General features: G+C 40.9%; 2 protein-coding genes across 6 annotated transcripts; one reads left to right on the top strand and one right to left on the bottom strand.

Annotated features, from left to right (window-relative positions):
- The first annotated feature begins 2,330 nt into the window (after positions 1-2,330).
- Positions 2,331-14,445, top strand: fxr1 (FMR1 autosomal homolog 1). 5 transcript variants are annotated; one of them, XM_070831697.1, is made up of 18 exons: positions 2,331-2,394; positions 4,676-4,728; positions 4,833-4,926; positions 5,021-5,092; positions 5,633-5,781; positions 6,160-6,253; positions 6,454-6,570; positions 7,046-7,216; positions 7,557-7,635; positions 8,213-8,322; positions 8,498-8,584; positions 10,031-10,256; positions 10,473-10,566; positions 10,693-10,814; positions 10,924-11,133; positions 11,464-11,541; positions 12,200-12,282; positions 12,450-14,445. In XM_070831697.1, the coding sequence occupies exons 1-18, from the start codon at positions 2,344-2,346 to the stop codon at positions 12,639-12,641; spliced, it is 2,082 nt and encodes a 693-aa protein (XP_070687798.1). In that variant the 5' UTR covers positions 2,331-2,343; the 3' UTR covers positions 12,642-14,445. The 5 variants fall into 5 exon arrangements, with proteins under 5 accessions (XP_070687798.1, XP_070687797.1, XP_070687796.1 ...); XM_070831696.1 differs by having other exon boundaries at positions 8,492-8,584; XM_070831695.1 differs by having other exon boundaries at positions 8,489-8,584.
- Positions 14,446-15,591: 1,146 nt separating this feature from the next.
- On the bottom strand, positions 15,592-18,515 carry dnajc19 (DnaJ (Hsp40) homolog, subfamily C, member 19). The gene is made up of 6 exons (XM_070832551.1): positions 18,380-18,515; positions 18,006-18,057; positions 17,187-17,260; positions 16,963-17,042; positions 16,036-16,106; positions 15,592-15,795 (listed from the first exon to the last, which is right to left on the bottom strand). Exons 1-6 carry the CDS (start codon positions 18,380-18,382, stop codon positions 15,725-15,727), a joined length of 351 nt encoding a protein of 116 aa, XP_070688652.1. The 5' UTR covers positions 18,383-18,515; the 3' UTR covers positions 15,592-15,724.
- Between the last annotated feature and the right edge of the window lie 1,964 nt (positions 18,516-20,479).

The raw sequence follows: 20,479 nt of genomic DNA, 5'->3' as shown, positions 1-20,479 counted from the left end.
CACAACATGAGGTTTGCTTTATCAGAATAGGATGAAGAATAATTCCTCCAACTATATGATTCCTCCCAGCTGCTCACTGTAATCACATCACCTGTAAAGCTGCATTTTAAGATGTAATAAGAGGTTTAAGACTGGAGATAGACCACGAAGTCTATCTCTGTCTTAAGTTCAAAAGTGACTAAACCACAGGTAGATATTTTCAATGTACTTATCCAAAGACACATGACAAGCCATTTAAATAAGTAATACATGATACGTGAAGAAACCAAGGCTTTGTTGGGCAAACTAAAATCCTGCTATAATCCATCTAACAGGTTTTCTCAAAGTTTATTTGGCCATTTTTTCAGCTTTATTAGATAGTGCAGACAGGAAATGGAAGGTTTGATGACCATCAAGGCTCGCTGGCATGTGGCCATGTAGAATGCGTTAACCATAACCAATCGCGACTGCAGAGGTGCTCCATCCCCCTAATATGTTAAAAAACGTTATGCTCGAGCCAGTGGTGGGAGAAGTATCTGAACCCTTTACTCCAGAGAAAGTAACAATACCACTAGTATAATAATACTTCATTAAATCTTACTTAACTAAATCAATGTAAACTGGCTGTACTTTAAGTATTAAAAGTAGAAGCACTGTTGAATTACTGTATATTATTTAATTATGTAGCTCTCAACCCCCTTCATGCCTTTACGAATGACTGTCAGACTGACACATTTACACAGAAGATCCCTCAGTGGCCGTCAGTCTGTACGATTTATTTTTCTAATATTCTGTTATTGTTATTCATATCCTCTCTTTGATTGTTTATATTTTTTTCAGTATACCTAGACAGTATACCTACACATCATGTATAAGAAATAGGGAATTAAATGGAATAGATAAACAAATGAATAAAAATTAAATAGTATACATTTATACTATACTATCTATACTGTACTGTGTACTAAGTGTCTTATCTGATCTAAACATTTTGTTTGGACAATCAAATACATGTAGAAAAGTGTATTGTTTGTTTCTGAAATAAGTAGCCTACAAGTAAAATGAATTGGAATTTCTCAAGTATCTCAAAACTGTAGTTAAATACAGTAATTGAGTAAAGTATTTACAGACTGTGATACCAGCAGATTGTGAATTAATGAACATGATTGTTACTTTATTACTTTATTTTAATTACTGTAATAATTTCAGAATCAGGATCAGAGTTTCCTTATTGCTGAGTAAGTTTACACATAAAAGGAACTTCTCTTGGCATTTTGGTGCATAATAATACTCAGAATAAGAGAAAATAGAAAGTAAAAAGCAAGTCAAGGAACATAAATATGAAATAGGAAGATTTACAATAAGAATTTTTTTTTTTTTTACTGAAAGAGCTGTACAGTAATATGAACCACACGAACCACCGACTGTGCCATTGTTCACAGTATGAAGTATAAAGAATATGTGCAATGTACAACATTAATTGTCCAGATATACATACATTAATGTAACATACAGGGACAGATGTGGAGACTTTACGTTAATGTAATGTGTAGTGTCTATGAGGCGGGATAAGAGCCCATGTTGGGGGGGTTAAGTTCACAGGCCTGGAGGTGCAGAGATCCTGGAGAGATGGCAGGTTGCTGCCAATCACCTCAGCTGAGTGACTGACACATTTCAGACGGTGATGGAGGTGTTGAAGTGAACTGTCATCGTCTTTGGCTTCATGAAGTACATCCTCTACTGAGTTTTAGCTGGTGAGGGAGCTGATCTTCTACTTGAGGTCTTGGGTGATGTTGGGCCTCCACAGTGTCGGCTAGGGAGTTACACAAGGTGAGGGTGGTGAACACCTGTGAGATCCTGCTTTTACATTAATGCACGAGTAAGACAAGTCATAGCATTGGGTTAGTTTAATACTCTAATTATAATCACATATTTATACTAAGAACAGTGTGATAGAAATACTTAAAGTAAAGGATCTGAATGCTTCCTGCACCCAAAACCTCCTTAAGACCAGTTTCACCCAAGTAACATTTGCAATCCAGGACTTTTAGCTGAAGTACAGTATTTATACAGTGTGGTACTAGTCCTCTTAGTTAAGTAGAAGATCTGAATACTTCCTCCACCACTGCTTTTAATACACTCATCTTTAAAGGCTATGGCAACCAAAACACTACAGTAATATGCTTATAGTCTGTGATTATACATGTAAGGAAACACAATAAAGCATTTTAGTGAGCTACATGTGCACAGAGGTACGACAATAAGCAGTAAAAGTACACAAAGCACAGACCTCTGCAGCCTACAAACTTCTCTCCTGATGCTTTAAGGAGCACCTGTCCTCCCGACATCCTTTGCGTGTCCAATATGGAAGAACTGGCGGTGGAGGTCCGTGGCTCCAACGGGGCTTATTACAAGGTAAACACCGGCTTATTCATCCAGTAATAGACGCTGTCGCCTGTTACACGATACTGTATTTTAGCTGAAGTCTTACGGAACACGACAAAAGCTCCCAGCTTGCTCTGAACCCTCTATCTGGCTGCCATTAGCTTGTATTAGCAATGCTAGCCGAGATTAGCTGGCTAAGCTAGCATCGTCTTCGTAGTCTTCGCCTACTGTCACTTTTGTTTTACCGACCTTTGTTTGTACTTCAAAGTGGACGAAACGCGATATAGCCTGCGATACGTGCAACATATATCGGATAAAGGCTGTTATTTATGTTATTTGAGGTCCGGCGGCAGCGTCCACTAGCTGAAAGTTAGCTAACTTGCTAGTTGCCGAACTGTTGACGTCAATTAAAGAGGTTCAAGTAAACTGTGGTTGGACGTCGCATTGGATGTGCAGCCGACTGTAGGTTTTAGTAATTTATACGGTTGTTGGAGTTGTGTAGCTATTATTGGACTCTGTTAGAGATCCCACAGCATTGAATCTACTAACATGTGATATTTAGGAGGCACCATAGCTTGTTGGGACAGGGATTTTTAAGCTCTCGTTCATCTGCACCTACTGCTAACTCCACTGCTGTCTATTATTTGATGCCTCATCATGCCGAAGCTATTTTTCGTATGTATGTGTGTGTGTGCCAGCTGTTCCTTGTCAATCCTGACCAGCTGGCATGTCAGGAGTGGGGTCACTGATACTGTAGACTGGAAGCTATTTCTAGACCTGCTCCCTGCAAACAGCCCCATCGCCTCTCCTCCCATCTCCCCCTCCGTGTCTCCTCTCTCCTTCCCTCATCGCCTCTGCTACTTCACCATTTGATCCTTCCCTCAATGTTTTTTTTCTCAGTTTACCCAACTCCAGTGGTGGAAGAAATACACTACTGTACTTAAGTGAAAGTAGCAACCTCACCAGGAAAATATGACCGGTAGAAGTCATGCATGCAACAGTATTATCAGCAACTTCAGGCATCAAGAATGTCAATATCATTATGAATAATGGTCCTTTTCAATGTTGTACTCATACATATATATTATTATATTAGTTTTTACAAGTGCATTAATGTGTATGTTACAGTTTACAGCTGTAGGATGTTTAATGGTGCAGTTTGTAGGATATAGGGGCATCTATGAGCAAAAATTGAAAATGGTATTTAATCTCACTAAGAGCGGTTGTGTTTTCATTAGATTAGATTGAGCCCTTTATATCTACATAGGGAGCAGGTCTTCCACAGATTTTTGTTGCATTGCCACGTTTCTACAGTAGCCCAGAATGGACAAACAAAGGCGTATTTAGTGGCAGCTTGAATTTGGTAGCCAGAATAATAGAAAGATGACAAATACCATGTACGAATGGTGATGGAATACCAGACGAATAAAAAGAAAGAAGAGGAATACCGTTTTGTGTTGTGACACACATTATACTTGTTATTTAGTGCAAGAAAAAGTAAGGGAACACAAATCCTACATCCTACATCCTACATGCATGGAAAGAGAGCGGTGAGCCGAGAGGTATTCAGTTAGTTGCAATCTGCAATCTCACTTCTAGATGCAACTAAATCCGACACACTGGTTCTTTAAGGCTGCGCTAATTTTAACTACTTTATAAACTGTTGGGTAGTTTAATCTACAGTAATCCATCATGTTATATAAGGTCATGGCATGTTTGTAACATGGGCAGTGCATTTTCCAGCTAATACAAGAGGGTTTTAAAGTATAAGAAACAGGATATAATTCTAAATTCATAATAGAACATGTAATCTTTCTGTTTATCAGAAAAATTCAAATTCAAAATCACCAAATTTTGCAATACATGGTTTTCACAGGATAGAGGGATGTGTGAAATATTATAATCTGAAAAGTCGCCAGTAACTTAAGTTGTCAGTTAAATATAGTAGGAAAAAAAAAGAACAACATTTGCCTCTTAAATGTTGCACGAAACAGTTAAGTATGTCACATTTGTACTGGAGAAAAGAACTTGATTAAATGTACTCGGCCACATTCCTCCACTGCCCAACCCTGGTTTCATGAGTCACTTTGTCCACGTCCCTACTTGTTAGCAGCTCAGGCTGAATCCGGCTGAACTCCTGAGTGATGTTGCTTTGTGATTCTATGTTTCTATTAAAGTGGAGTATAATCAACACCCTGACTTCACACAAGATTGCTAAGTGGCTGAAAATACACATTTAATCTCCTGAATACTTTACATATGTTCAGCTCTGATGTGCTTGCCGCTGTCTGTGTCTGTGTCTGTCCTGCAGGGCTTTGTCAAAGATGTCCACGATGATTCTCTCACCATTGCCTATGAGAACAAGTGAGTCTCTCTTCCTCCCGTATTCCAACTTTATTCATAAAACATGTCAAGTTAAAAAATTTTGGATGTTTTAGCAAGGTAAGAAACCGTTGTCGTGTTTTCAGTTGGCAGCCAGAGCGCCAGGTGCCCTTCACTGATGTCAGGATGCCGCCGCCCGCTGACGTCAAGAAGGAGATTGCAGAGGGCGAGGAGGTGGAGGTGAGGAGGACACACTCAGTCTTTCTTTTTCTGTCCTTGTTTCCTCATCCCTTTCTGTCTGTGTCTCACTGACTTGGTCTGAATCTCCTGTCAGATCTTCTCCAGAGCCAATGAACAGGAGCCCTGCGGCTGGTGGCTGGCTAAAGTTCGCATGATGAAGGGAGATGTGAGTGTTGTTCCTTTTGAAGAAGTTTTTATACTATACACACTGAATATTTACATTGTAAATGAACACTAATGTATGTAAAGCTCTTACTGATATTTTGGTTTAGCAATGCTATCATTCATTAAAACTGACCAATACTGCAGACTGCTGATTTTCAGGCAGCTTTCTATCATTACAGTGTGAACTTTCCTCCGTGTTACTTACAGCCAGAACCCCCCCCCCCCCTTGTCATCCAGCTCATTGTCCGACACATGATGCAAAATGGACATTTACTGACTGTTGTTCAATTAAACAGCTGGCTTAACAATAAAATCATTACTGTTATTTTACTGTGAAGGCGAACAACAGCTCTAGAGATGGTACATTTTTAATGGACAGCTGGCTGGATGACAAGTGGGGAGCTCAGGCTGCAGCCAACATGGACGAAAATTAAACATGGTTCATTTGCATTTACTACTCGCATTGTAGTAGTACAAAATCTGTGAAATATCTCTTTCATGTTGGTGTCTGAAGGTTTTATTTCACACTGTGTCTTTTCAGTTCTACGTGATAGAGTATGCAGCCTGCGATGCCACTTACAATGAAATAGTGACCTTTGAGCGTCTGCGTCTGGTCAACCCCAACAAGGCCATCACCAAGAACTCCTTTCACAAGTGCGCTGTCCCTGTTCCTCAGGATCTACAAGAAGCGTACGTACAGCAGCTCCACACTGACAACATTTAGCAAATCTTAAATTCACAGGCTTGTTCTCTCCATATATATATATGCTGATACCAAGTTTGCATTTCTCTTAAGACCGAACAACAAGTGAAATATCTAAATCACAGCAGCTGCAATTTTTTAATTAAAGCTAAAATGTACAGCAATAACTTTATACTGTAATAAATTACCCTGGCCTACAAATCATGTTCTCCAGTTGTAAGGGAACAAGCTTGTTTACAGGTAGAGGCCCCAGAAAAAAATCACATCATCACCATTTTTATATTTTTTTCAGTGAAAATGAAATGTAAAAATGACTATTGCCACTACATTACATACATAAGTAACACATTTATCTGGTATTACAGGTGCCAGAATGAGAATGCCCATAAGGACTTTAAGAAAGCGGTTGGAGCCTGTCGCATCACATACTGCCCTGAGACCAGCGAACTCGTGATTATGGTAACTGACTTTCCAAAACCCTGTGATGACATTTGGATATTTATAATACGCTACATCATATGTCGCAGCTTTGTCCCACTCAGTATGTTTGTACTGCGATGACTCAGCTATTCCTTTCTATCATATCGTCATCGACAAGAGGAGCAGCTCTACAAAGTATTTTTGATATTTCCTCTGTGTGTCTGTGTGTGTGTGTGTAGTCCATCAATGAAACGACAGTGAAGCGTGTGTCTTTGCTGAGTGACATGCACCTGCGCAGCATCAGGACCAAGCTGCTGTTAATGTCACGCAACCACGAGGCTACAAAACACCTGGAGGTCAGTTGGTAACAAGGACACTGTTATTTAGGCACAGTAGTGATGATGACCGGTGGTCACATAGGCAGCTCAGTGCTCGTGCAAGGGGGGGGGGGACTATCGGTAACCTCCATGATAACAAGAAGGGCAGTTGGTAAACATGATCATACCATGATGCCACATAATATTACTTAAAACAGCACTGAAGACAAGTTAAGTTAAACATTTCATAGGAGTGTCTGTGTTGTCACAGCCTGTAGCAGGAGAACCAAGAATATTTACATTTTATAATCATTTAAAGTCATGTTAACCCAAATGTGTTTAATGATTAGACCGCAGATGAAAGAAACAGTGACGGCATTTCAAGAGCAAATTTTGATAACTTTCAATATCTTTCGGCAGTCTGGCTATAAAAAAGTAAAATATAAAAGCTAAAATATTAACTATTTAAAAGATGAGATAACAACAAAGCAAACTTTTAATTGTGTTTGTGTAGAGCTCCCGGCAGCTGGTGTCATCCTTCCAGGAGGAGTTTACGGTGAGAGCTGATCTAATGGGCCTGGCCATCGGCAGCCATGGCAGCAACATCCAGCAAGCACGGAAAGTCCCAGGTACCACTGCCATTGAGCTGGATGAGGAGACTGGCACGTTCAGGATTTATGGAGAGGTATGGAGTCGTAGGCCTGAGTGTTGGTGGTGGCAGGAGTCTTTCACTTATCAGGAAAACAAATAAATGAAATGCGTCCTTAGAAAAAAGTGTGGATATAATTAAACTTGTGTTTATATTGAAACAAGCAGGGATGTATGTGGGAGAGTTTCTATATGTTTAATTCTCATATTTTTTGTTATTTTAAGTGGATTTGATCACTTGACACTTACGTTTTGATTACCTGTCTGTATCCAGAAGCTGACTGTGCTAATTGTATGTAGAAAACACAGATGCTTATTGTTGACTGTGCATTTATGTTAGAGTACAACAGACAATGTAACTCTGAGTTGTCCTTTAGTCAGCAGAGGCAGTGAAGAAGGCCAGGGGCTACCTGGAGTTTCTAGAGGACTCTGTCCAGGTGCCCAGGAACCTTGTTGGTATGTAGACACACACATTCACTGCCTGACCAAGGAGATAAACTTTTGATTACTTGGGGCATTCACAGTGCAGCTAAAATGACCTATCTACACACTGCTATCTTATGTTCATTAGACTGTCTGTGTGATTTAGGATGAAAAACTCCTAAAATTACATTAGCAACATTTCCAACCTGCACCCAGAATCTTCAGTCCTAGGAATTTTTCATTTTTTTTTCAAGGAACTGAAAGGTTCCTTCAGCCTGTTGTTTTCTACATTTACACCACAGTCTAAAGACCCGCTAAATTTAGGGAAATTAGTCCACTGATGTACTAAGAGAGCAACAGTGGACGAGCAAGCTACAGAGTGAATTAAACGTTATTTTTTTAGTGATTCTCTGCAGTTATATTCTCAAGCACAAATAAACATGTCCACACTTCTGCACAACCCAGAAGGAAGGTGCCAAATTGACTACTAATTTCTCAAAATGCAGAACTCCTCCATATAGCATTGTTATTTACTCAGTTCATCATCTTTTTAACTTTGTTTCAATGTCACCTTCTCATCTCCCCCCCCCCCCTGCTCTGTGTCCCCCAGGCAAAGTGATTGGTAAAAACGGTAAAGTCATCCAGGAAATTGTGGACAAGTCTGGTGTGGTGAGAGTCAGGATAGAAGGAGACAATGACACCAAGCAGCCCCGACAGGAAGTAAGCCTGCTACTGCCACATCTTTACTGCCCCTGCTAAAGCTTCCTGTAGAGTACTAATAAATGTCACCAGTTTTGTTTTGCTCTATACAAATGATGTACTCACTCTCTCTCCTCTTGGTTCAGCCAGTCTCATACTAACATGTGTGTTGGGCTTTTGTGTTTTGTTGACACAGGGAATGGTCCCGTTCACCTTTGTCGGTACTAAGGAGAGTATTGGCAATGTCCAGGTCTTGCTGGAGTACCACATCTCTTACCTCAATGTAAGAATACCTGTGTGTGTGCGTGAGTGTGTGTGTGTGTGTGTGTGTGTGTGTGTGTGTGTGACGAATTGAGGAAAAAGAGGCTTTTGACGTATGTTTGTGCTTTTTGTTTTTGCTAATTCTTTGCTTTCACTCAATGCCACAGCTTCAGTTTAGAGCTATTTTCCGCTGCCTAATGTGTCTCCTGGCCAAGCAGGGTTTCATTCAGCTGGCAGCATGAAGTGGCACACTGGACATAATAATTTAATATACAAGGCCCTAACTGGAATTTACTCAGCTACCAGCATATCTGTAGTGCTTCATTAACTTAACTGAAGTCTGAAGAGTAACACTGCTTTGATTTTGTGCTGTGCAGGTACTCATCAGTAATTCTGAATTATTTAATGTGAATAATAAACACCTTAGGGTGCCTCAGACAAAATGCAAAAGTGCTTACGATGTGTTTATATGCAGTAAATACAAGAGTTATCATGGCTTCCCATACAATAGTGTTTTATAGTGAAGACAGCTGACTTGTCTGAGATAAAGACTGTCTAACATCATAAAAAATGTATATTATATGACATGAAACAGTAAACTTTTTGGAGGAAGAGTAAAAGCCATATATTAGGATATATTATATATCTTATATTAGGATTTTTTAGGGGGTGGGACACCACTACTGTGCAGACTTTAGCTTTAAATGATGCCACCAGCACATTATGTCAGTGCCAGTATCCGGGATAATTTAGCCTCATCTTTGTACTGTGGGTGGTATTGGAGGCATGTTGGCCACCTTAACAGACAGTCCATAGATCAGATCACATTGTTACAGCTAATGGATCAATCAGTCGCAGTTAGAAGGGGATGTGTGAGGAAAGAAGTTGGCGCACAAGCAAATGAGTCCAAGAGGCAAATGGAGCTGAAATTAGTTTGAAGTTTGATAATCACCTGCTAGACATTGACTATAAATGTAATTACTTACCAATCTGCAGTGTTAATTGTGAAAGACATACCATTTAATCCAACTTAATCTTCTTAAATAGTCACTTAGTTGTTCAGCGGTGTGTATACATTTTGCACTTTGCATGTATGTGTGTGTCTTGTGCTGTTGGCGTGTGTCCTGCTGTGTTGGTGCTTTGTGTGTGTTTGTTTTGCACTGGTGTGTGTGTGTGTGTGTGTAGGACATGGTGGAGCTTCTTGCGGAGGGTCAGCAGCTAGAGAAAGAGCTGAGGGAGATTGTGGATTATACAGAGGGAAGCAGCCTAGCAAGATTCAGAATAAGCAGCACAAGGCCGACTGGATGTGATGTAGATGTGTGTATGATGATTATGCATGTGTATCCAGCGATGACCCTTCTTACTAAAAAAATAATCTCTCTGAAATGTGTGAATTTCTAGCTTCTCCTTTTGTTGTGAATTATTCCTCTTTATTTTTACTATTTCCCCTGTTTATTTTTCCTTCTAGGAGGTTGAGCAGCTCCGTCTGGAGAGGATGCAGATTGATGAACAGTTACGTCAGCTCAACCAGGGTCACCGACCAGCTGACAGGGAGAGAGGAGAGAGGGGGGAAAGAGGAGGAGGTTTTAATACAGATGGCAGTGCCAATGCCTCCTCGTCCAATTTACATGTCAGTCGCTCCTACAATGGTCGAGGGCGTGGGCGCAGAGGCCACAGCTACAGCACTGGATATGGTAGGCACCTTTAAGATCAAATGTTACTAAATCAACTTATTCTCTGCCAGATTGTCTGTAAAAATGCACCTGGTGTGCAAGAAATCAGAAAAAATTAAAGTTAAAACATCTGGACAAAAACAAGGATCCAACCGTGCCAGAGTATTTAATCATCTATCCAAACCTGTCTGTGTGGCCACCTCTCTGCTTGCTTAAGTGTTTGCTTGATTCTTCCAGGCACCAACTCAGAGCAGTCCAACGCCTCTGAGACAGATTCAGAGCGCAGGGATGAGCTCAGTGACTGGTCCCTCGCTGGAGAGGACCAGGACAGGTGAGCTGTATTTCATCAAGTCCCAAAGATGCACAACAGCTCATTCACTTTTATTGTTAAGCCTAGAGCATGCCCATGTTTGACATTACAACTTTTTGATGGATTGACTGACTGACTGACTTGCAGGGAGAGGGAGAGAGGCTCACGACCACAAAGAGATGGTCGCAGGAGGCCTGGACCCGGCAGAGGGCGAGGAGGGCCTGGAGGACGGGGAAGGGGAGGAAGAGGAGGATATAACAACAGCTCTGGTAAAATTCACCCTCAGAGGATACAAAGAGACGTCGTGTCATATCGTCGTTTGACTCTTAGTTTTAGCAGTTTGAACCTATTTTCTGTGAATCTGATGTAATTGTGCAGCCGGGCCTCGGGACCATGAGGACAGCCATGCCTATAGAGCCTTCGAGACAAACACTGAGACAGACCAGACAGCTGATACAGATGCGAGTGAGTCCAACTTGCCTGCAAACCGCCGCAGAAGATCTCGACGACGCAGAACAGACGAAGACGCCACGCTGATGGATGGCATGAGCGAGTCGGACAACGCCTCAATGAGTGAAAATGGAATAGGTAGGGAAGTCAACATTATTTGGAAAGATCATTTTGTCAAAGATTTCTACCTGCACAGACAAACTCAAACATTGGATTTAGGTAAAACGTTGCCATCAGAATCCATTCGTCAGCAAGCAGTCGGTTCTTTAGCAGAATCTCCTAATAAGAAAGTCTGTCATAGCACTAAGAGTGCTGTGTTTAGCTCTCAGAGCTGCACAGGATGTGCAGCGGTGCATCATTTCCCATCTTAAGTGTAAAAGGAGCCAGTGCAGATCAAAGACAGGTTTCTGGTTTAAAGGCAATTTTAAGCCCCAAATCCCTCTCTTTGTGATGACCCAACACCCCTAGATGACCCTGAAGCTAAACCTCAGCGTCGTAACCGTAGCCGACGTCGCCGCACCCGCCTGCCTGAGGAGAGGCAGCCAGGTAACCATGGCAACTGCCGCTATGCCCCCTCCTGAGCAGTGCTCCTAATGTTTGACTAAAAGGTTGTGCACCAGGCCTGGTGTTTGTTCGTGTGCCACCAACAACATACTAAACACAGAAGTTATTAGAAAATCATTTAGCTCTCTTTAATTATGTGGTAATAAGTGCTGCTTCCCCCAAAAGGCTTTTGCTAAATGATTTGACGGAGGTGGTCGGTTGTCTGACAGGTCTACACTGTCCACACTGGCTTGCCGTGCAAACTGAATATATCCTGTTTCTTGTATTATTTCACAGGCAAAATACTTGTTTGCTAACAATATGGCTAACCCAAGTAGCTTGTCTGTTTTGACTGTGTCAGACTGTCCGTTACACTAATGGCAGTTGTAGTTCGTGTGGTGTGTCATCGTAAGCCTGACCACTAACTTGACTTTTCTGTTTGTGTTGTATATAAAGTGTACACGGCCTCCAGGCTGGTCTGTACTTCAAAAACAAGTCTGCAGAGTCTGAAAAGTACTAACAAGCCGCTTTCACATTTTCAGTCTGTGTGTTTCACTTTTGGTGACATGCTCAAAGCTGAGAGAGACTTTTCTGTTATTCAAAGAAAAGTGATAATGTCGTGACCAGCTGTTTTCTCCTCTCTGTTTGCTTGCCTGTACAGTGACTGTGGCGGACTACATATCGAGGGCTGAATCTCAGAGCAGACAGATGTCCACCAAGGACACAAAGAAAAGCAAGGATGTGGTTGGTGTTTAAATGTCCCATATTAACAAATGATCAGCATACCACAGTTAACCTTTGTAAAATCTTTTTATCTCCTTATTTCTGCAGCTCTTTGTTGTTTTTTTTCTCCCTGTACTTCATGGTGAATTAATTTGAATACTTATAAGTGCATTCTTTTCTGTGTTCAGAGTAAGGTGGAGGCCATCGCTGAGCACAGCCCGCCGTCTGCCCCAGCAACCACCAACGGATCGAACAACGATGCTGCAGACAGGGAGGGCGGCAGTGACACCAGAGCTCCCAGGTCTCCCTCCGAGAGGCCTGCCAAAGTCTCCTACACGGGGGACTCCAACCCACAGCCCGTTGTCAACGGACTCTCCTAGTCAGACCCGAGCAAAGGAAATGGTTTCAAATATTTGAAATTCTTTGGCTGCACTTGATTGGAATCTCCCTGTCTTTGGAGCAGCCTTGAAAGTGAAACATTTAAATGCAACAGGCACTGTTCTTTTTCTACTCCACAAATATTTGAAACCTGTTCCACTGCAGGTTTTAGAGGTCTGAAGAGGTCTTAACCTCCCCTTTACTCATGTGTTCTGTCCAACTATTCATTTTATTACAGTTTTTTTTACAATAGTTCTTCCTGTATGAGCTTGCCAAAGATAGTCAAACACACACACACACACACACACACACACTTACAGAATCTACTTAACTGTACTTTTCAGTCCACTCTTCATTGAGAGCTCAGGAAGAGGCCAGACTGAATGCAGTATTTATAAAATGCAGACAGGGATTCCACTCAAACCATACTGTGGTATGAATGCAGCAGTTCTTTTTTTATTGGTAAAATAATATCATAGCAGGGTTTTAGAAAAAAAAAAAACGTCTGCCTGTTACCAGGTTGACTCTGAAAGATGCTTCCACAACTTTTTTCAGGATGTTTTGTGCATCTCAAGTAGTTTGTAAATTAAATATTCTGCATGAGCAGTACCACAGTGCAGATCCGTTTGTGGGAAACCCAAGTATGTTTGACATACATGTGATCAGCTGTTGTGCCTTGAGAATAGATTCAACATGTTGTTGCCTGGCTCTGCACACCATCTGAAATCTTTTCACTTATTTCAGTGTTACCTGGTGGCCCTCACCTGTGACAGCTGAACCATCTGAGCCGTCTACTTGGTCTGTATGTACACGTGCGGCACGGTAGGCAGGCGGAGGCAGACACTGAAAGACCCTGAAGGGATTTCAGAGGCATATCTTTTTAAAATCAGGTGTGTTTATTCTTAATGTTTGTGGGGAAAATGAATCCAGTTATCCTTTATATATATATATCTGTTGAGGAGTTTGACATTAGCTGCTTTCTGTTTATCGATATGCAACCACTTCGGTCATAGAAGAAATGTTATTACAACGTGTCTGGAAAAGAAACAAACCATAGAAGAGTTGTTTTCTTTGCACTGAAACATAAACTTTCTGTTTAAAAAAAGTTGATTGTAGATCTGAGATCAGAGTCTGGAAACTGGCCTGTTACTGTTTATTGCTGGACAGAGATGTAGCCATCAGTGCTGGTTTTCCTGGGAACATCTCATCGCTAAACACTGGGCAGTTTCATCACATAGAAGAAGAGGGATACTGAGTGCTGTTTGCTCCCAGAAATCCAATTACATCGAAGGAGATACAAAGCATGTTTGCCGTATCTCCGAGGTTAATATCCCCTTTTACATGCCCACTTTTGCAGAAATCCTGTTTGAGCGGTAGGACCCAGACTAGCCTGGTGATGACGTTTCTGGAAAACCAAGCCCAGGTGACGACGATGTCATTTTTATGGTTCTTCCACTAACTGGCTGGCTGGAAACTAGTCATGACTGTTCCAGTGAGGAAGGAGTTTTATTTGGTTTATTTATTTAAAAAATGTACAGTATTTAAAAAAAAAATAAAAATAAAAACAACAGAAGCTCTTCTTTTTCTTGACACTACAACATGCGTTTCGTAGGGTTTTCTTTTAGGACAAATGACAATTTGGACTACTGAGAGTTGTGACATCCCACGTGTTTTTGTTGGGTCAACTACAGTATGTTTTTTTTTTTTTTTTTTTAAAGGATCGTTTTGGTTGGTTGATGTGCAATATGTTTTGTATGCAGGTAGTTCTTAAATAAACTTGATCTTCCATGTAGATCTGAAACACAAATGGGTCTGGCTCTGTCTATTAATATGACATTCAAACGTACAAAAGCAATGCAAATATGCTCTGCTGCCGTCTGCTGGGCTCTGTTCTTGTTCTTGAGAGAGTGAAGGAAAGCGATTCTTGAACATGTGAACACCAGCAAACAGTTTGTGTGACACATTTAAATCATTTTACAGTTCACCCCTTGAATCATTATATTCATCAAGCTGAAACTTCAGATATTAAAGGAGCTCCAGAATATTTTCCAGTCACATTTCTCCTAAAGTAAAATTCTAAATATCACATCTAACTTATTCTGGGGCTTCTCTCTGAAGCCAAGATACTTTTACTGGCAAGTTGTCATTAAAATGACAGCCTGGCATGTTGCTAAAGCAAAATCCACCTGCTCTCTACAAGCTGATGAGCAGGTACAACAGTTTGCCAGCTACCTCCGATGTGCTTACACCAGGTGCAGAACAGAACTAGACAGAAAAAGCCTAACTGTCATTTTGCCAGTCAAACCTGACTGTGCTCTGCATCTGGTGTGAGACAACAAATCTGATGGTTAATTTCAGATATTAAAAGATTTTTGGTGAGCATAAGAGGCTGCGTAGAGTAAAACCCATATCTTGTAGTACACATGAATTTCAGCGTATTCGTAACCTTGAAAACATTACAGATAAAATTAAATATCAAACTTTCAAGACTTTGAACAAACCTTCTGGTACATAATTAAGTTTTAGTCCTTAAGACATCAAACCCATTTTATGATACTATTTATCTTTTATCGGTAGAGGCAGGTCCTGATCCAGCACAATATTATCTCATTGACATCTGCTGTTGGCTCTTTTACAGTGTCAGAGCTATGTTCAGTTATTGCTAGTGAACTGTTACGATCTCTGGTTTAGGACTCAAAGCCCTTTCCATTACTAGTTCACATTTTTTAAATCTGTCTTAAAACAACACTCATGCTCATCTAAAGATTGCTGTGATAGTTCCCTCTGTATAAAGTCTAAGGTCCATACTGACCACGAGGAAATCCCCTCTTACAGCAGTCCCAAGTCAATAGTTTCCAAAGTTGAAGCATTTTTAATTCAACTTTCAAAGCAACCAAAAACTAAACCTGTAAAAAAAGTAAACCTGAAACAACATAATGACAAAACTCCGTCAACAATTTGTACAGTGATGATTTTATTTGACAAAAATCAGCTAGAAAAGTCAAGTCAGTCAGTCAGTCAGTGCCACAGCAGCGAGAACGTCAGTGTGAAATCACATTTATGCCATCGGCGGCATTTTCACTTTTTATTTCTTCGTCTGGCCGTCCATCAAATCCTTCGCTTCATTTATCTTGGCTGCTAAGTAGGGAGAGCCACCTGAGAGACACACACACACACGTTCAAGAGCAAAACCATTACAAGGACGCTCGTCTTTCTTCCTTTACAGCTCGTACGCTCTTAACTTTATATTTATGTACTCGCAAATAAAATAATTCAAGTCATCTCTAACTAGTTAAGTACTTTTTTCAACTTAGGCTGTTGAGCACTTCATTGTAACCTACAGTGTCAACCAGAAATCTACGGAAACCCACGGGGAACTTTTAAGGCCCTGCTTACCTCTATCTGGATGGTTCAGGATCATCAGTTTTCTGTGAGCTTCTCTGATCTTATTCTTGTTGGCTGTGGGACTGAAAGAGAGAACAGTGAATTATAACCTCAACGATCAGTGTGAGTAGGAGTGGTTCTCTGCTGTAGAGGACAGGTTAACATGCAGCATAGACAATAATCCCTTAAACTATAACTGAAGTATAACAACATGAGGGAAAAGCTCCCTACAGAGGTAGACCTGTAAGATCCCTTTTGTTTAACCAGACACAGCTATTGTATCTCTCTCTTCAAAGGCACCAGCCTCCATTGACAAAAACAGTAATTTTACCTTGCAGAACACAGGGGTGGCTGGTCCATCACTGCCTCTATCAGTTAGGTTGTTTGCAGAATTGTGGGACTTTGGTGTGTTAAAGAGATAATGTGCATCCAAACTGACATGTTAAAACACAAAAGTCACAGCAACTAGACTATTGCAACTCCTATTTTCTGCACGGTAAAGTTACTGTTTTGTCAATGGAATCTGGTGGCTTTGAACCTAGAGATAGAACAGCTGTATCTGGTTAAACAAAAAGGATTTTACAGGTCTGTTCTCTAAATGGGTCCTTCACTGGGCCTGTAAGTGACAAAAACAAGCACTTTTAGTGGACCTACTTTGACTAATGCTGTTGCCACAGAGCATTACATTACTGCCACTGTAGCTTGGTCGCAGCCAATTTACGGCTGCAGGCTGAGGCGAACTACTGGAGCAATTCCAAAGTTTTTTTGTACCTACCAGTCATTTTGAACTTAAAGTATGTAAAATAGACAGCCCAGGTTTAAAAATACTAAAATGATCCTTTAAACTACTTGTGACCCTCGATGTGCTGGTGGGCTGAACCCAGGCCCAGTGCCTGATGGTATTAAGAGTTTCATTTGTGGGAAAGAGAGTCCACGTACCTGACACCTAAAACCAGGGCAGCTTCCCTCTTGTTCATCTTTGGTTCAAATCCTCCTCTATAGTACCCTCCTCCAAAAGCCTGTGACAACAAAAACAGTTAACAGCTCACAAAGCAACCTGGCAAAAACAATCCTGAACAGCTGAAGACTGAGAGGTATTTAGAGCGTGTCATACTTCCGTTTGGAGACACTATTGTTGTGTGCATGCACCTTTTCCCTCTTACCGTCTTGGGGAAGCTCTGAATGGCCTGTTTCACCTGAGGCTCCATCTGCTTCATGGCCTGCATGGCATAACGACCTGGGAGACAAAGAAGAGGGAGAGCGTTCGGCACATTTATCACACCTGATATCAATATTAGTGTGTGTGTGTGTGTGTGTTTTTAATTAAACACTGAAACTGATTGTATTTTTAGTAGTGAGGCTATAATATATATATATATATATGTTTAAAATCAATATCAGAATATTACTAAGAATGCGTTTCTAATTTCATTATAGAAAAATAAGATATAAAGTAGTCCAAGTGCTGTTTAATGTAATGAAGTGAATTCCACTGTCAGGTATCACATCTGGAAAACTATTAAGACATTAAACAATAACATTTTGTTCATTTTTAATTACAGTTTGCTTTGCATACTTGATTTAGACAAACTAAAAGTGTGTATATGATATTAGTAGTTTATGATTTTACAGTTATTACCCATTTATAATAAAGAAGACCACTGGTCTGGTGGTAGAACAAAACTCAATTTCTGGTACTTCTTTTCACTTTTTATTTGTGCATTTCATATTTTTCTTTGGTAATAATTTTTAACAATTAATTTTAATTGATTTAGAGCTGTGGGATCTTCTTACACTGAATTCAGACTGGGGACTTCCACTCCAGACAGAGTCAAGGTGATCAAGGTGATCAAGGTATTCACACCAGTGAGGAAGTAAAGTTCTCTTTAACTGTCCCACATCCTCTGTCAGGGTGGGGAACTGGTGTATCGGGATATCAGCAACATCCCATCGTTTAGTTACCTTTTAATGGAGTTACTCACCTGCAAATCCAGCTGCTGCCAGAGCCAGTCCCACTGCCACCATGGAACTGGCCTGCAGACAGATGAAGAGAATCAGACAAGCAGAAAACCACCTTTAACACGCGTTTATATGGTTGCAGCGCACACAGAAAGACCCGTGAACAGGCTGTGGTGTGCTGTGAAGCCACAGCATTCACGTTAGCCACGTCTATTTCAAAATAAAGCTACAAATCAAACGTTAGCCGGTCACGCCGTGCTAGCTCATGCACACTGGAGTGAAGCTAACGTTAGCTTAGCCGCTTAAAGTGAGCGTTATCGGTCTTTTCAACACACCCCTGAGCATCAGACTGATTTCAGGCTGTCGTTCCAGTTAGTAAATAACAACTCCGACCTACCATGTCTGTGTGTTATGTTCCGTTTCTCTTATATTTTAGGACCATAACTTTTGACCTCTCATGTTTTCGTCGCTGTGTTTGTGCCGGAAATGGCGCGGAGCTGTCGTAAAGCCTCGTCCCTCCGGACCACAGCGTGCAGGCTGCGGGGAGGCGGACTGACACATCCAGCCCCGCCTTCAACACTATAAAAGCCCCCTCAGCACGAGCACCAGTGGAAGTTGGAGGACATGAACTCTTTGGTAAGTAAACCTGGATTTTGATTTCTGTTAACTTAAACTTCAACTTCAACTTCAACTGTAACTAGCTAGGCTAAGCTAAGCTAAGCTAAGCTAGCTTTGGATTTCAGTGTGTTCAAGCTAAATGCTACTGTTAGCAAACAAGCTAGCTCATATCAACTGGCATACAAACATTAATATACTTTCTCTGACTTTTTGCGTGTAGTTTATCAGTAGAAACGTAAGTCTTATGGTGTCTTTCTACACTGAACCATTCACACTTCTGCCAGAAATCTTATGGTTTACATAGCTAACTATCTTATTTAAGCATTTAGCTAAGAGTTTTGGAGGGATTTGGAAACCGTTGCTAATAGATTATGTAACTTTTGCCAAACAGTGGACACTTAGTGTCTTATCAGTGGATATATAGATGCTAAAATGTTTGGTAACACAAGCAGAAGAGTCTTCAAGTCAGTGAAAGGACATAACTGTATAAGTAGACAACAATATCCACATAAATGTTTGCTAATGTTAGCCACTGTAAGCTACAGGTCATACCAGACCAGCTACAGCTATAGCGGTAAAACACTGAAGTGTACTTAGATGTTGAATTTGTTTAGGAATTACTTTGAAACTTATTTTAAAAATTGATTGACTCACTTAATGTTAATTCAGCTGTGATGCTTTTTGTTTGTCAGCCCACATGAAGAAGAACGGAGCTGCTGAGAACTCACATCCAGGCCTCTGCTGTCAATTTCTTGGTTTTGCAGGTGAGTAGTTCGCTGACTTAAAGCTCAGTCATACGACATGACATGATGATAGCTCTACTGTTCATACTACACAGCTTTCTGTCTTGTAATCAGGAGTCTTGAAGCCTCTGTTATTTGCATGGTACATGACTGATCAGAGTCAGGGGCTCACAAATTAAAGGATCTTTCACCAGGAGAAACCCATGAAAGTCTATTTGGTCTCCTAGCTATATCTTTTAACACATGTAAGAAGTGGCACTAGAACAGTTGTGATACCATGCGTGGGACAACTTTTCTTGTCTTGCGTGTGGTTTCTGGCTGCTCTTCCTCCCCTCTCTCCGATCCGTTCCCAACACAACCAGATATTTAGCCTGCTTGATATCTTTCAAGTGTCGTGGGCGAGCTCCTTGATCGCATCTTTTGACTGGTTCGCGTGAAACGATCAAGTGCTAAGCAGACGCTGATTTGCCTCTGATCTCCAATAGCTGTCGAAGTGGGGGGGGGAAACCAGAGCTTCAATCCTGCAGTGTGAACACGGCATTAGGGAAGTTTACCTGTTTGTCTGTCTACTTTCTTCTCAATAAAACATTTAAACATCAGTGGGTCTGGATTTCCTTGCCTTCATGCTAACTGAAAATCTTATGTGTTTGGGGGAAAAAATGTATGTGTTACAAAACAAAGTAGATCAGAGTTATAGGTTGACGTGCTACATTATGCATTTAGCATTTTAGTCAATGGGCCTCTCAAAAAATATGGTACTTCCACTTTGGTCAACCTACATTTTAAATGTTTGGTAGTAAAGCTCTCCTCAGGAATGGGCAAGCATGCACAGACTGGGCTTTCTTTGACCTCACCCTCAATCCAGTGTTCGCTCTGTTGCAGAAGAAATTACAGCTTTATCATCACAGAGCCAAGTGAATTTGTGTAAACCTGACAAGATAAAACATCCGTGTGGATGGGTATGGCCTATAAGCAATTATTTCCTCAATGGTGACAAGCTGGCAAATAATTCAAACCCTTTTTTGTAGTCAAAGGTTTAAGAATTAAATCAATATAACAATGAATGTCTTTCACCCTGTATTTAGACCCTGCACTTGACAACAGAAGGTGGTTAGCCAAAATGTTTTACCAGATTA

Source organism: Pempheris klunzingeri, chromosome 6, assembly GCF_042242105.1.
Source record: "Pempheris klunzingeri isolate RE-2024b chromosome 6, fPemKlu1.hap1, whole genome shotgun sequence".
NCBI lineage: Eukaryota > Metazoa > Chordata > Actinopteri > Acropomatiformes > Pempheridae > Pempheris > Pempheris klunzingeri.
The sequence above is the reverse complement of the archived record's forward strand: the minus strand, read 5'-3'. Positions and strand labels throughout refer to the sequence as shown.

Excerpts from the sequence above, each read along its gene's own strand:
- fxr1 (XM_070831695.1), top strand. The coding sequence starts at position 2,344 with ATGGAAGAACTGGCGGTGGAGGTCCGTGGCTCCAACGGGGCTTATTAC. Across the intron at positions 6,254-6,453 it reads CCAGCGAACTCGTGATTATG|TCCATCAATGAAACGACAGT; the intron begins GTAACTGACTTT and ends GTGTGTGTGTAG. Across the intron at positions 6,571-7,045 it reads AGGCTACAAAACACCTGGAG|AGCTCCCGGCAGCTGGTGTC; the intron begins GTCAGTTGGTAA and ends GTGTTTGTGTAG.
- dnajc19 (XM_070832551.1), bottom strand. Across the intron at positions 17,043-17,186 it reads TTCAGAGCTTCCCCAAGACG|GCTTTTGGAGGAGGGTACTA; the intron begins GTAAGAGGGAAA and ends TTGTTGTCACAG. Across the intron at positions 16,107-16,962 it reads GCCCTGGTTTTAGGTGTCAG|TCCCACAGCCAACAAGAATA; the intron begins GTACGTGGACTC and ends TCTCTCTTTCAG.